This window comes from Erithacus rubecula, assembly GCF_903797595.1.
Source record: "Erithacus rubecula genome assembly, chromosome: 2".
In the NCBI taxonomy this organism is placed as follows: domain Eukaryota; kingdom Metazoa; phylum Chordata; class Aves; order Passeriformes; family Muscicapidae; genus Erithacus; species Erithacus rubecula.
Window position 1 is genome coordinate 25,660,934 of NC_136685.1, and position 15,956 is coordinate 25,676,889.

Below are 15,956 nucleotides of genomic sequence, written 5' to 3' on the forward strand. Positions count from 1 at the left end.
AAATATAGCATTAAAAATTAGAAACAACTACTTAGATTATATTTTGATCTGTGATGAAAACTTGTGAACTAATGCAGTAACTTTTTCTAAGGAATATTTAGCATTTCCAGCAATTGCACAGATTTAATGAAAGCTTACTTTCAACCAAAACGTTTATTCAGAAACACACAGATCTGCTTAAAAGGATTCCAAAATATTATTCCATTCATATCTTCTGCATGTCTGTCCTCTTGTATATTTAGATTTGAAGCTTTTATAAAGGATTCTTCAATAAAACCATATGACAATAAGTGAATTTTAATTCAGCCCTTAAATATGTTTTCAGAGTAAATTATGAAAAGAAAGCAATGCAACACTATGCACATTGTTTGTACAAACAGGAGAAGTCAAACTTCAAAACAAATACTGCAGTTATTAATAAAATATCTATTTTAGGAATAGTCTTGAATCGGCACCAATTATGTTACGTGCAAATTCAAAAGTTAAAACTCTCATATCTAAGTGGAATTGGTTCAAAGGAACAATTGGCAATTTATTTATATTGAAGATGAGATTCCTCATGAATCAACATGAAAGGAGTCTTGTATTTTATATGAGAGTTATACACAATTTAAAGGGTATTTTAATATATTAAGTTATTTCATATAAGCTACAATTGCTGCCATACATAGCTGTGATATTCTGGGGAACTTAAACTAAAATTTACAGGGGGATGTAATTTTTAGAGAAATGCAGACATGTTTCTAAACTGCTTCATGTGTTGCAAGAGGAAATAAAAAAATACAATGAGGTGATCTTCTTGAAAATATTTAATATCTTAAATATGTTACTATATAAAAGTATTTAGTGAATCACGACATTACTGACTTAATAACAGGCTTGTTACTGTAAAATATTTTTTATTTGTCAAACATATTTTACTGTATCTTTTATGTCACAGAAAGATTCTCATAAGCATTGCTGGTATCCACATAGTTTTGTTTTTTTTTTAAATCGAACAGTACAGCAATTAGTTTAAACATTTACTTGTGAATGTATTTAATAAGTCTAGATAGATTTGAGGAAGTATCTCAGGTTAAGAATTTTTGTAGTAACAAAGCATATTCAAGACTTTCAGAAATTAACAGAGATGAAAAACAACTATGTTATTACAGCTCTGTGTTGGAAAATATAGTCTTATTTCTCTCTATTTCTAATTGTTCAGGTGGTATGAAAGTGACTTTCATGGTATGAGATCTAGAAACATCTGAAAAGCTGTTACTTAAGATGAGACACATGCTATTTTTACTTCTGTTTCTCTGAAATATAGGAAATCCTGCATTTCTCAACTCTGTCTATGGGCCTTCTGGGAACTGCAAAGTGATGGAATATGCAGAATATAGAAGCTAAATATCTGCTGTCACAGTTATGGTCATTTTCATCTCCTCATTCCATTGCAGAGAAATATTACGGAATTGACCTCTGCAGGTAACAGGATTCTAACGGGATTATTTTCCCATAAACTCTCTACTGTTTTGCTCATCCAAACAGTATCATAGATGTTAGTCTCCTTACCATGAACTATTTATGAACTAATGTTTGCAAACAGCAGAGATGTCATAGAAGTCTCATAATCATTAGTTCAGGTACTTAGGTTGTTCAGCATAACATAAGTAGGTACATAAATCAAAACGAAAGGTGTGTAAAATATTAGGCACTGTAAAAAGGCTATTTCCCCTCTGTAAATTATGTATGTGTGTGTCTGAAAATGAAACTGGCATTGAAGGGCTCAGAAATCTGTCAGAAATCTGACAATGGTCAACTCCAATTTAAATAACTTGTTTTTCATCATTTACTATTTCTGCTTGGTATTATAAATTTTGTATATTATAAGAATTTTCACTTAGCCTTGTTGCAGGCATTGGCTGAAAAATATTTTGCCTCCGTTCAAATTTCTAGCTACAAGGTGCTATAGACCAAATAAAAATAATCACTGTCATCTAGAACAAAGAGTACTTGTCATGTGAAAGCTGTTTACAGGAGACTGATAAAAGCGGTGAAAAGTCCAGGAAAAATCTGTTTAAAACAAGGACTTCAGAAATTACCTTGAAGCATCAAGAAAGTATTGCTTTGAGGAAAGACAAAGCAAAAATAGAATGCCGAATTCCAGTAAAAACTGTAGCTATTGTTTCTCCTTATAAATGAGTCCTTTTCATAGATTTCCCTGGAACAATATACATAATTTCCCAACATCCTAAAACTGATGGCTTTAACCTTTAGCTCCATGCATAAAAAAGCTTTTCAACTTCTCAGCTTATAGTTTTATATCTTTAAAGCTGTAATGAGCACAAAGAGGATGACAGAGATTTTTTGTACTTGTGTGCTGTAATGACATATGTTGCTGCTCCTTGATCTTTTTACTCCTCTCTAAAATGGTGTGCTTCCCAGAACTATGAAATAAAATTAAAAAAAAATCAAATTATAAAAAAATCATTGTAGCAATAATAAAACACCAAGAGACAACTGGTCAAGAATTCAGCCTGCCCACCACCTGAAAGATATTTCCTAAGCTGCCTAAATAGTCGGCAGAGTGACATAAATATTTCTATAACATTAACCATTTGACCTTATATGTCTGCTTTTGTGTGACATGAAGTACATCAGAAAATAATACCTCCTTAATATAATGCTATGGACATCCACATCCACAATCCAGACATTTCCAATTTATTTCTCAAAACAATACATACAGTATTGTATTGGTCTAATTTCCCTTCTACCATAACTGATTAAAATATTACTGAGTCAACACTAATACTGGCCAAATAATCCATATTTCTGAAAAGAATGGGTAAAGTTTTGATATGAAGTCTCCTTATATGTATGCAATATCTGATATATAATATGTAGCATTTTCTAATAATTTTTCTATCATAACCTAACATGTATACAGAAATTTGCTTCCATTACAACAAGGAGGCTGCATGAACATCCTGAGCTTATCCCATCCATGTTACTTGAAATAATGAAGGAAGCTCTACATATAATTTTAAAGAGAGATTCATTTCTACCTTATAAGAAGCAAGAATTCTATGAACCATTTTAATTCAGTGATCTTGCCCTTCCCTTCCTGTCTTTATTCCAGCAACAACTATATGCTTTTCCTACTAGCTTGCCTTGCTACTATACCTATATCTACTCATAGTTCCCATAAAAGAATAAATCACTGTTTAAAAAAATTCTTATTAGAAAACACTAGATATTTTCTGACCTACAGTTTATGGTTGCAAATTATTTTTTATCTTGTTATTGTCTGCAATATTTATGTGATTTCACACGTTTCACACCTTGTGAAAACTGTCACCTTTTATCTCCCATTTCATCACTAATTAAACTTGTTATTCATCAGTCCCAGCCAGAGAGCTGATCTTGCACTCTGTAGTTGTATGTCCTCGCATGGTTTCTCTTGATTTTGAATACATTTTTTCAGTAATTTTTTTTGTCTTGGAAAATAATTGTTCTCAGAAAGCATCATTATTTTTACCAAACTGTCCTTTCTTTTGAGTTGCCTCTACAAAACTAACAGTTTTGTGCTCATCATTATCTAGAAGAGCATGGTCTAATGCCAATACTCTTGTTTATTTCCCCTCTATTTTATTTATATATGCAACTGAATTGCTCTTTGAATCTTTTTCATGTAGACCTTGGAGAATCTGTGAATAGTGGCTGAGGCTCAGCTACAAATATTTCAACATTATTTAAATTTTATAGTTTTGCTTATATGTCCTGCCTTGCTCTTCTGTTACACTAAATTTTCATTTCTATTATTAAGATTAATTCTAAGACTAGAATTTTTCAGTACTGGAAAGGCATGTTGATAAATTAGGCAATAAAAATTCTGCTATTTGCCCTAAGTTTTCCATTCTTCCTGTTTTCTTTGCATTTAATGTGTAGTATTTAAGGAGATTCAGTGCTGGCTATATGATTAACAGTCCGAACCCCGATGTCCTCCCAATTGTCTTGATCAAACCCTTGCTTATCAATTACTTATCAATGGCAAAGTATTTGAGAGGGGTTTTCTGTACACCTCTTGAGAAACTTGTTCTACAGCAGTGATTTCTAAGCTTTGGCAATAATGGCTCTCCCTACAACATTCTTGCAATCTTGAATATACTATTGTGCAATTGTAGAGATCATAATTTAATAAACTTTTTAACCTGTTTGTGTGGACAATTTAGCTTAAAGTCATGGTCTAACACTGTTTCATGAGAGCCCTTCCATATGAGAGCCCAGTTCTGTTATATAAATATTGTAATCTATCTCCTTGCAGGGGGAAAAATGTATTTATCTAGGGCAAATAGCTCAAGAGTAAGTTTTACATTAATGGTATTGACATAATTTTAGAGCTCTTTATAGCAAAATCAGACAGCTGTAGTTCCCCAATGTACATACAGGAACAAAGATGAACCTTTGTTTCATACTACAGCTAATCATGACTTCATCACCTTCCTACCAATTTGCTGTGGGAATTCTGTCCTAAACTGATAGCTTACATCAACTTTGCTTCTACCCAATTAACATTTTATCAGCTTTTGTCTTCTCTGACCTAGCCAGTGTGTATTCTCTTTTTCTTCTAAATATGTACCACTTTCAATAGTATAATTTATGGTCCTGTTGTACCCATCTCAGACAGAGTGCCCTATGGACAGTTGTTAGAATTTGGTAAGCACTGCTACATTTTGTGGTTCCTGCTATACCACACTCAAACATTCTAGTGACTCGAATGTTAGCTAACTGACAAGTTTAATTCACATGCCATTTACTACTAAGTCAAGTGTCTTGGAGTAATCTATCTATGTCAGTGTGACTGCCCTTTGGGATCAGGTCCATACCCTCGACAAGTTTATCAGGAGAAAAAGGAAGGAATATGCAAGACAAAAGTAGGTAAATAATAAAAAACAAGACAACAGAGAAATTAGAGTTCTTCAATCTGTTTTCAGTTAAAATTCTGTATTTTTTCTGTCTCTTTTTTTTTTTTTTTTGATGAGTGCTGAGTAACTTCTTGCATTTTTCCTACATACCATGAATGATCAACTCACTTTATGAATTATGCCTTTCACCCCTTTTAAATTCAGATTTTTCTGCTTTCCAAGATTTGTTGGTAATGTATGTTACTGATTCAAGTAACTGCCCTACAACTTCCCCAAGGTTTCTTAGCTGCAAGGTTCAAGAATTCTTAAAAATTCCATCAAAGCTCCCAGAGAATCCTGGATACATGCTTTTTTGATTTTTCAGAAACAGTGCACAAAAATATTTGGAAAGTACTACATTTTCTGAGGAATGTTAAGAAAAGACTTGAGTTACATGTCTCTCTATAGATAATTTCTGAAAAGTGTTTAAAAATCAATATCTTGTGTCAAAAGCTATTTTTGAAGAACAGCTTTTCTTAAAGATGCTTCACTAAGCAACTTGCATACCTTCCCAATGATGTTTGTGTTTTTTAACTCAGCAGTTTACGGTAATCTTTACCTTAATAATAAAAAGACCCCAAGGTATTTTATGGTCCTGATTCCTAGATATTATATCCATATCTTTCTAGCTTAGTAAATGACAAGTGTTGGTCTTGTCATGTAACACTGCAGTTATCTGCTCTCCTTTGTCCTAAGAGACCCTTACCATTATAAGCATAACAGTGAAGACTTCAAAATCCTGCTCCAATTCCAGTTTCAGTAATTGTACTCCCCTGCTACTTAAATTTTCTAAATTTTCAGTGCAGTTGTTAATTAGTTAATGTGTTCTTCAATTCCTACATGGATTTGCATAGCAAAGTTCTGCACAGTTAAACTCTTGCTCCGTTCCACCTTAGCAGTTCTTGTACATTGAGGGAGAAATTGTCTTTTAAGCCATTGCCCAGGGAAGCTGTCAGCACCTGCTGTGATTTGGTTTGTTGTGCATATAGGGACAACCCACTATATCCATTAAGCAAGGGAAGATTACTTCCCTGATGTGCCAGGCCTTTCTGACAGCTCAGCAGGAAAAGAAACCATTTCCAACTTGCTCAAATTTTTGTCCTTTCACCAATTTGCATATATTTTTTTCCTAAATCTGTCTGTCTATTTTGTCAATTTACTTTGTCTATGCTGGCCAGGTGCATGTCTAGCTTCATGTCATTGTAACAATTGACTGAGAAATGCTAATTCTGAGTGCTGAATCAAAGCCACCATAGATTTAATAAGTATTGTAAAATAAGAAATTAATAATAAATAAACTGACAGCTATCTTTCTAGTCTTTTAGCACAACTGATAGGCTTGCTGCAATTTTATGTTCTTTGAAACATATTATTTTCTACTTACATTAAAGATAGCGATAAATTCAACATATACTTGCAATTTTCTGGAGCATAACAGAAAATGGAAGAAATTAACTGCACCAGTTCTCACCTGTTTTGCAAATGCACATTGGATTTCCATCTGCTTGTGCCAAGCAGGTTGAATTGTTTATACATGGATTGTAGGGCAGTTCACAGGGACTGAAGCGCTGGTGGCAGAAGTCTCCAGTATAAAAAGGAGGACAAATGCATACAAACTGCCCTGGCTTCACAGACTCAAAACAGGTGGCTCCATTCAAGCATGGTTCAGATTCACATTCATTTATATCTTCACTGCAGTCTGGCCCTGTCCAGCCTGCTGTACACGTGCATCTGGAAGGGTGAAAGATAAAGAACATTGATGTGGTAGAATACAAATTAACAGCTTAGCCAAATCACTTCCAACGCTTTCTATTTTAAAAATAAAAATTAAAAAAAAATCAATAATGTATTCCTGCGACTAGCTTTTCTTTTCCTGGCAATTGTATCAGAATGCATTATGAATAAAAGCTAAATTCAAGTTATTTTCCCAGAACTTATCTGAGCAATATCTCCTAAGTCACAGTACCACTTGGAAAACTATCTGGCCTAGGAAATGCAGACAATCATGTTTAAATCATTTTTAGATTAAACAGAAACAAAATATGAAAAGTAAATTTTCTAAATGTTAAGGATTAGAAGGACATGTTTTCATATGTCTGAAACTAGTAAGTACTTCAATGTTTGGGATGCAATGCATCAGGTAGCATACCCAGTATGCTTAAGAAAGAAAGTAGGAGTCATGAAGTATCCTAATTTCATTGTGCTCTTTCTCTTCTTTTGAATACTTTTGTGAAGATCTGTTAGTGACATGACAGAAGAGAAAACTTTGACCAAAATCTAAATTACATCTAATTATAAGGGACCTATCTTCATGGATTAGATAAATATCTTTTTATATTAACAAGATAAATATGATGAAATTCTGTATATTCAAAGAAAACAATTTGCTAATGTTTTCAAATCTTGAAGAGCCAAATTTCTTCACTAGCTGCAATAAAAGAAGCCTCAGTACTTTAAAAGTCATACATTCCTGTTACTTTCACTGTAAATAAGTTGCATTTAATTTTATTTTTACAGCTATTTGGCAGGACAAGAGACAATATGAAAGACGAACTATTCCAGCTCTTGTCTACTTTGATCAATATTGATTTCAGGTATTAAACCATTCAAATATATCTTCATAGTTATAATTTGATAAGAGAAATTGTTCTTAAATAAGAAATAGGTCGTTTAATGGAAAATGTTATGTAGTTCTGTTTTGTAAGGAACAGGTATTACTTGCCACATGGAAGGCAAATTTCATCCCTTAAAAAACCCCCAGTGTTTTCTTTCAAATTTTTAGTGTTCTGTGTTATTTATTTGTGGGATGCAATTACTATGTCACATGAAATGGAACGGATATTAAAAAGGAACTTTATAGTTTTAAAGGCCTCAGTATTTTGGCATTAAGGATTCAAAAATCAGGTTACTATATTTTTCTTATGTTATAAACTAATAGTCATTACTATCAAAAAGCATTCAGACATTCTTAAAATATCTGACAAAAATCACATTTAAGGACTCATCATTTATGATACTCAAAACATACTTTTGGAAATATAGTTAAAAATAAATATGTGTTTTTATTCTCTGTATATGCACAACAAACATACCTGATTTTGCAATATATGGCAGAATGCATTTATTATCTAGAAGCAACATCCACTGAATAACACTGTATGCCCAATCAGTGCTTCACTGAATTTCCTCTCAAGCAGTCAATATATAAAAGCATCAGACAAATTAAGCATCTTTAAATGTCTTATACTGAACACAGGAGAACCCTCTGATCCAACAGATCAGAACACAGATGATAACTTTTTTTACAGCTGCTCTTTTTTTTGGTTGAAGTCTTCTTTTGTGAAGTTGTGAATAAATTACTACTGATGCACTAATACAAATTGGTATGTAGCACTCGTTTATGCTCCTTTTCAGCTCAAAAAGCTCATTAAATAGAGAGCCTTTCACTTTGTATTAGGAGAACACAGTTCAGTTCTGACCTGGTCCGACTTTATGGACATAAATGAGGTGTAGAGGAGCAAACATTTACACGTTTCATTCCCTTTTCTTCCCTAATGAGTTTCATAGCTACCTTTGAGTTATCAAAACTATTCTATATGACTACAGGGAACATTAGGTCACTGAAACACAGTAGTTATCTGCACTACACAGCTAGCCAGTCCTACTCTGGCTTCATGAATGCTACCAGCTAAGATGAAACAGTCAATATTAATGCAAAGGAGACAATTAATAACAGAGCTTTTTTCACTCTTTTCTGGATTATTAAAAAAAGTTGCTGGAGTCCTCATTAAATGTGAAATAAAAAAAAAAAAAAAATACACAGAAGCATCTATCCCGAGGCCCAGTTCTAAGAATCAAGACAAAATTTTGTGTTAATGAGAACTGTTATTTAAAAAAAGGTAAGGAGGTGTTAGGACTATTAGAAGCAAATTATAAATTAAACTATTATAGCTAGTATTCTTGGAAATTAACTGATCAAAAGGCAAAAACCCAAACAAGCTTTTTCAAAATAACTACTTTTTTGCACTCCATTAGAAAAATCAAGATGATTTCTTGAATTCTCTGAGGGAAAAAAAAGCTGATATATGCTTTTAAGAGCCTGTATAAAGATAGTCAATGCTGAATTTTTTTTCTATTGTTTTACCAACTTGCCAACATAAATATTTTTCTTTTCAATAACTGAATCCAAATACACCTATCTATATTAGAAAACAAGATCATGACTCTTGTATGTAAACAGTTAATTTTAATAATATAAGCCCCATATACTGCTTAGATTGTGACGTGTAGAACTCCTCCAACACATCTCCAAATCAGCTTCCATGAGAATTATAACTTTACTTTCCATATATCTCTCCATAAATCAAAAAGATTTCTATAAAACCACAAACAAAAGGAGAGGGCAATGAAAATATACAAATTGCATTCATGGTTTTATATTTACCACCTGTTTTAGCATTAAAGTCAAAATTTAAAATTGCAAGCTATATTCATGAATTGTATACAGAGAAGTAATGTTAATGTTATAACCTTCTCTGTCTCTAAATGATGAGTTAAGTATTATATTTCTTTCTTACGTGCTTGAAAATTCCCTTTCTACTCCTTATATTCCAGTCAAATGTATATATATCACCTGCCTTATATTCTTAAAGGTTTTAAAGAATCAAATAACAGGGATGAGTCTTAATACTTGAACTGTTGATTTTGGAAAAAAGTTTCTTAGGTTCAGCTAGACTCCCTGCTCAAAACAGGTACAGCTAGAGTTTTCTCAGGTCTGTGTCCAGCCTGGTTTTGAGTATCTCAAAGATGGAGGTTCCACAGCCTCTCTGGGCAATCTCTTCAAGCACCTGACCACCCTCACATTCAAATAAAAAAAACAAAAAAAACCAAAAAAACCAGTATTTTTTTTATCTTCACTTGGAATTTCATGTAGTTTATCTTCTGCTCACTACATATTTTCCTGTCACTGGATACCCCTGAGAAGAGTCTGTCTCCTTTTTTCTCTCTCCCTTTTACCAATTAGTTGCACATATTGGCAAGACCTTCTCTGAGCCAAAACCATTTTTTCAGCATGCTAACTGGAGAGACAGTCTCTCCTGAATCTTAAGAGTTCTAAAGTGACTATCAATTAGAAAATCATATAGGTGACATATCATTATTCCAACCAAGCTCAGCTAGAAGCTCTAGAAAGTGCCAAAGCTTTACAAAAGCCCATGGCATGACTCTTGGGGATGGTCCTGTAGGGACATGAGTGGGACACGATGATCCTTGTTGGTCCCTTCCAACTCAGCATATTCTGTGATAAGCAGTAATGTAGATGAATATTCCAGAGTAGAACAAATTTCAGAAGAAGCCTTTTTATTTTTTTGCTTTTAGATCTCTTTCTTCAAAGCAGAAAAATGCAAGAAACTGGTCTTTTTAGTCTTCTGTATAAAAAATTATTTAGAAAATATCAATCAGAGCACTAACCTTTGCCACAGATAAAGATGGTTTGCAGACAACATTGCAATATTTAAGAAGTACCAGAATGGCTTGTCCCTCAGTTGTTCAGTCAAAGCAACAGGAATCCTAAGCTGAACCCTCAGCTACAGTGTGCCCATCATTCAACTGCCTCTTTGACAGATTCTTGATGAGAAATGGAGAGACATTGAGTGAAGTTTAGGTCAGCCTGTTAGCCATACAATACATGCAACAATGGGCCATTCTAGAGCAAGGATTTTGTTGTTTAGTGCATTCAGTCAAATCAACTAACAGCCTGAGAAACCATAGTGCTCAGTGACAAATTTATTCCCTGTAATCTAGAGGCTATTGGATCATATGAAGTAGTGAAATAAGAGCTTGCTTTCAATACATGGATAGCTTGAAATTTAGGGCACCAACACACACCACAAAGTTCCAAGGACATACACTTCCAGTCACTACGAAGGCTTAAAACACTCATGTTTCTATCTCTTCTTTCCTCCTACAAACATTTTTTTTTTCTTTCATACTTTGAAAATTTAATGTTAAATGTTCTTTTTTCCACAGACAGCTACCAGACCAGTTTCACCAGCTTCAACCTGCAAAAGCTGTCACAAATTTATACCTGAAGCTCTTGTGCTCCTGGTTCTCTGCTTTCATATGCCAGCCCTAGATGGTCTCCTCAGATTTTCACCTATGCCTCTCCTCCTCTCCCCTAAATTCATTTAAGACTGCCTTTACTTTCACTACAATTATTCATTCCCTAATTTATTTTTAGAGCTCTCCATTTGAAACAAAGCAAATGTGACACCAATTAACTAATTAGAGAAAGCATTAAGCTGGACTGCAGTGCTTATGGTCTGATGGACTTAACTATCTTGAGGGATATAAGACAGTAGTGGAGTAGTCAGAATCCTGAATTTTAGGAAAGGAAACTTTCAGTTGAATTAGATTTCAGTATTTAGGTCCATGGGATCCCCTAGGAAACTGCCTTCAGGGAAAAAGGATCCAAACAAAGCTGGTAGCTCTTTAAGGACAATTTTTTTATATCAGGTAAAGAAGGCAGAAGACCAGAATGCCTTAGAAAATATCTCCTGGATAAAATGAAGTCTAAGAAGGAAATGCACGGGTGAGGAATAAGAGACATTTATCCTGGGAAGAATATGGGATGTTGTCTGGATGTGTAGTAGCGGCATTAGGAAAGCTAAAACCCTTTTGGAGCTTAATTTGGCAAGATTTGCTAAGAATTAGAAGGGATTTACAGGTGTGTTTGCCACAAAAGTAAGGTTAAAGAAAATGTGTCTCTGCAATAAATAAGGAATTGACAACAACCAACAGAGAGAATTCAACATTTTAATTTGCCCCAGCTTTTACTGTTAATCTCACTTCTCACATCTCTGAAGCTCATGCTAGGTACTGGGGGACTGGAGTTCTTCCCATCCTATGAGAAGGTTAGGTTTAAGGAACCTGAATATAACCTGAATATAATACCTAAGCCCATGGAACTCCACAAGATACACCCCAGGGGCCTGAGAAGCTGATGCAACTCTCTCTAAAGGTTTAATCAGTAAGTAAGCAAAAACCAATTTGTCCATCACAGGGTAAATTTATAGGTGAACATAAATTGCAAAAATTATACTTAAAAGAAATTTCACTTGCTTTTGTCAGCTGTTAGAACAAGGATATGGAGCTAAAATTAGGGAAGAATATTGTTATCTTTGTCATACACATAACATTTTTTAATTTAACTGAGATGTAGATACTGATTATGGGAAATATATACACCACCTGCAGTCTACAAGTTGAATCTGAAGGGGTGGTTGAGAAAGCATAGATAAAGTACTTAAGGAATGGTACCAGGCAATAACAGACAAGCATGGATATTGACCCCAAACTGGAGAAAACTTATTTTGGAGGTACATTGTTAGGAAGAGAGATATAAAGATTAAGTTTCTGTTACTCTAAGAGTGTCTAAGTGTGTCTTTTGCACGTTTGATGCATACAGAAAGCCTTCAAAGGGCATTTGTAATTTTCATTCCCTTCCAGTTCAAGTGCTTCAGACTTTTAATCCTTGTTCTTTGTCTCATTTTTAAGATGTACTTTGTTCTGTGTACTTCCCTTACTTATAATTCTCAGCTCATATTCTTCTGTTTGGTAATAGTAACTAAAATTTATTCCTGATATTCTGGGTATTGAGGAACATTGCACTACAAAAAAAAAAAAACCAAAAACAAAAACAAAAAAACAACAAAAAACAAAACAAACAAAACAAACAAACAAACAAACAAACAAACAAAAAATCACAAACAAAACCAACCCAAACAAACATATTTTAGAGGAACTGATAGAGAAAGCTGTATTTGTTTTCCATATATTTCTTTCTTAATCCTCTATTTGAAGCTATGTGTTCATGCAATCACAAGGTAACATTCAGCTCAATGAGACAGCAAGCTGCATTTTGGCTTTTGCTTTAAGCTCTGTTTCAGCTGCAATGCACACACTTCTGTCTTAGGAAACAGAATTTTACATGCTACGAAGGGTATTTATATATTCAACTCCCAATTTTTTTTCATGCTGCAGTTTTCTTTTTACCTGAACCAGAATATAAGACACATCTTATGTCAGGCTGGATGCAATTTTCAGACCACTGGACCCCACAGGTGATGTACACATTCATTTTATTTTTTGGATCAAACTATTTCCTTATTTATCTCAATAAGAATAGCAACAATTTGTCCTATCTACAAGGCCAGATGAAATTGCATTGTTCCAGGCAGTAAACATTAAAATAATTAAAAATCATTAGTCAAGCTGTCTCATTTGAAGGAATGTTTGTGCTTTAAAAGCACAAGTGTGAATACTTCGAATACTTTTAATTAAGAATGACAACAAAACTAGTAAAAACTGTAATAAGCAAAACTGAAGATTATTGCTGTCATATGGGAGGAGCACTTGGACCATATGGCTCAGAACCAGTAAATAAAGCATGGTTTGGTATCAATAGTGTACTTCATAGACCATGACCATGGGGAAAACCAATGCTGAAGTTCCTTCCCATCAGTCTTGCCTACTTAAATTCCTATTTTAGAAGAAGTAGAAATTAATTTAAAAATATAAAAAAAAAAAAAAAAAGAAAAATTACTCCAATGTTTTTTACTCTTGCTTTACAGTTTTGATTATTATCTAAGGTGCTAGAAAACTTTACCATGTTCAAGTTCTTTAATATAAATATAATGATATTTTAAAATACTGAATCATCCCTTAAAATTTAGGAACTCCAATCTCTCAAACTTATCCAGATATACAAAAAGAAAAGTGCACCATAGTAATATGAAAATTTTGGAATGGAGCTTAGCAAGTTATCAACAAGTTAACAAGTTAACAACACATGGTGAAGAGAAAGAAATATCTGTTTAAATTTGTGTTCTGTATGTCAAACAACTTTCTGAGTTGCAGCATTAATTTCTTGAATTACTGCAGACTCCCATAGAGAATGTATATGCATTTTGGCATGTGAAGCTACTCTTTTGAGTAACATCCTCTATTCACTAAACCCACATTAGTCTTCCTAGATCTCCTGACAAAATGCAAAGGGAAAAGGACATATATTCCTTTTTATCTTACCATCACTTGTCTCCAACACTAAGAGTTGCATTCTTTTCATATGTAAGTTTCATCTCTGACTGGAACAACAATCAGTACAGCAACAACAAGATAATTCAAGATTTCACCATGCAATCTGAGAGAAAATATGTAATTTTCAGCCTTTTTAACAGGCAGCACCTCTCCAAAGACTTGTCAAAAAGAAAACCCTTAATCTGTGAAAACAGAGCATCAGTAAATCAATGCTACCATGAATGGTAAGTAAATGATCTGCCTCTAATATCTTGTGTGGTAGTGATTCACTTTGGTAGAGAAAAAAGAAAAGTATTATTTAATTCTTTCAAGAATTAGAAGGAATCAGTTGTCATGTGGCTTCCAAGCATTACAGCAAGTCAATCTGTTAGGCTCAGATGTTGGATAAATAAGCTACCTGGATGACTCTCCATCTTTCAAGGATTTTGAATAAAAGGCTTCCATCTCCCCAGTTGCCTGCTTGCTTGTGCTCCTCTCACTAATTTTAATGCTGGTCTTTGATGACAACTGGGTTTATTGCTGCACCTGTGGAAACTGGTATCTTCAGCACCATTTCCCCTTGGAAATCTCTTCCTCCACTTTTTTTGCAGTGTAAAGTGCCTAGTTGTTATGGAAAGAAGCTCAATGCCTTTTCTCAGTTTTTATTGCTCTGGTATTTTCTGAGAGTTACAGGTAACTCTTACAGTATTTCAGTATTGATTTTGAGACAAGTCCTCTTTGACCTGAGAAATCTGAAAGGAAGAAAAATACTGCACTGAAAAAGTAGAAGCTATCATCTGAATGCAGGTAACTGCCCCTCCAGGAGAATCATTTGTTAAATTTGGGAAGTTTAGCAATGCAGCTGTAGTTCTGTCAATTGACCTCAAAGATCTTCACCCTATATACAGAGATGGCACTGGTTTCAGAAAAGAAAAATGAACTCTCTGGGTAGATTGCTCACAGAAGAAGGCACTTTTGCTCAGGGGAGTAAAGGAGATCTTTCCTGGTCTGTTCCTTCCACCACGTGCAATAAAAAAGGCCAAATAAAGGTGATTACAATTGCAATCTTCATTAGCAAAAATTAGCATGGCAACAGAAGTGCTGATAACATGCTCCAACTCTGACATTTTATGAAGCACGAACAATACAAATCTAATAATGAAGATGGATTACCTTGACATTTGGAGAATTTGACATGAGGAAAAATTGAACATAATGCGCACCAAGTCAGAAGTCTGTGCAAATGACCTCTGCATAATGATTTGAGTGGATGAGCAAAGAAATATTAGTCTCCTTCATATCACAGTTTTTGAACTCTGCAAGTCAATTAAACAAGATGTTTCTATCAGTTTTGGTAAGGGGGAAGGGAGTGTTTCTAATATTCTATGGACAATTTTTCAGAATTGTTAATTGATCTTTACCTGGGGTCTACTCAAGTTCCAAGGAAGAGAATCATAGAAGAAACAATATTTCTATGGCTCAGTCTGACATCAAAGCACTGTCTGATCCCAGAAGATAAGCAAGAGTACAAGAAAACATTTATTTGGAAAAATGGACTAATGAATCTTTTTTCTTTTTCTTTTTTTTTTTCTTTTTTACAAAAAATATTCCAAACATAGAAGACATTGAGTACTTTAGGCATAAAATTAGCTAGTTGCCTGTAAAAAACTGATAACCAAGGATAGATATGATACTTAATATGGCAAAATATATCAGGTCACCATGATGTCACTTAACCGTATAGTATCTATATTTATATATTTGAAGAGAACTATTGAAACATTTTCAACACTCAGCAGCAGTCTTGCTAATTTTAACATTATAAACTCAGATTTTCAAAAGAGTTTATAGAAAATAAAACTTTTAGAAAGGCTACAGAGCCTCATAACTAATATTGGCAGTTTAGAAAATACTTTGTAAATAGATTAAGAA

General features: G+C 33.8%; 1 protein-coding gene across 1 annotated transcript in view; it reads right to left on the bottom strand.

Annotated features, from left to right (window-relative positions):
- EYS (eyes shut homolog) overlaps positions 1-15,956 on the bottom strand; it is a gene marked incomplete at its 5' end in the record, with an annotated part of 591,920 nt that overhangs the window by 402,421 nt on the left and 173,543 nt on the right. Inside the window, one exon of the mRNA XM_079298292.1 lies at positions 6,421-6,680. Within this exon, the coding sequence (XP_079154418.1) occupies positions 6,421-6,680 (260 nt within the window). The remainder of the gene's footprint in view (positions 1-6,420; positions 6,681-15,956) is intronic.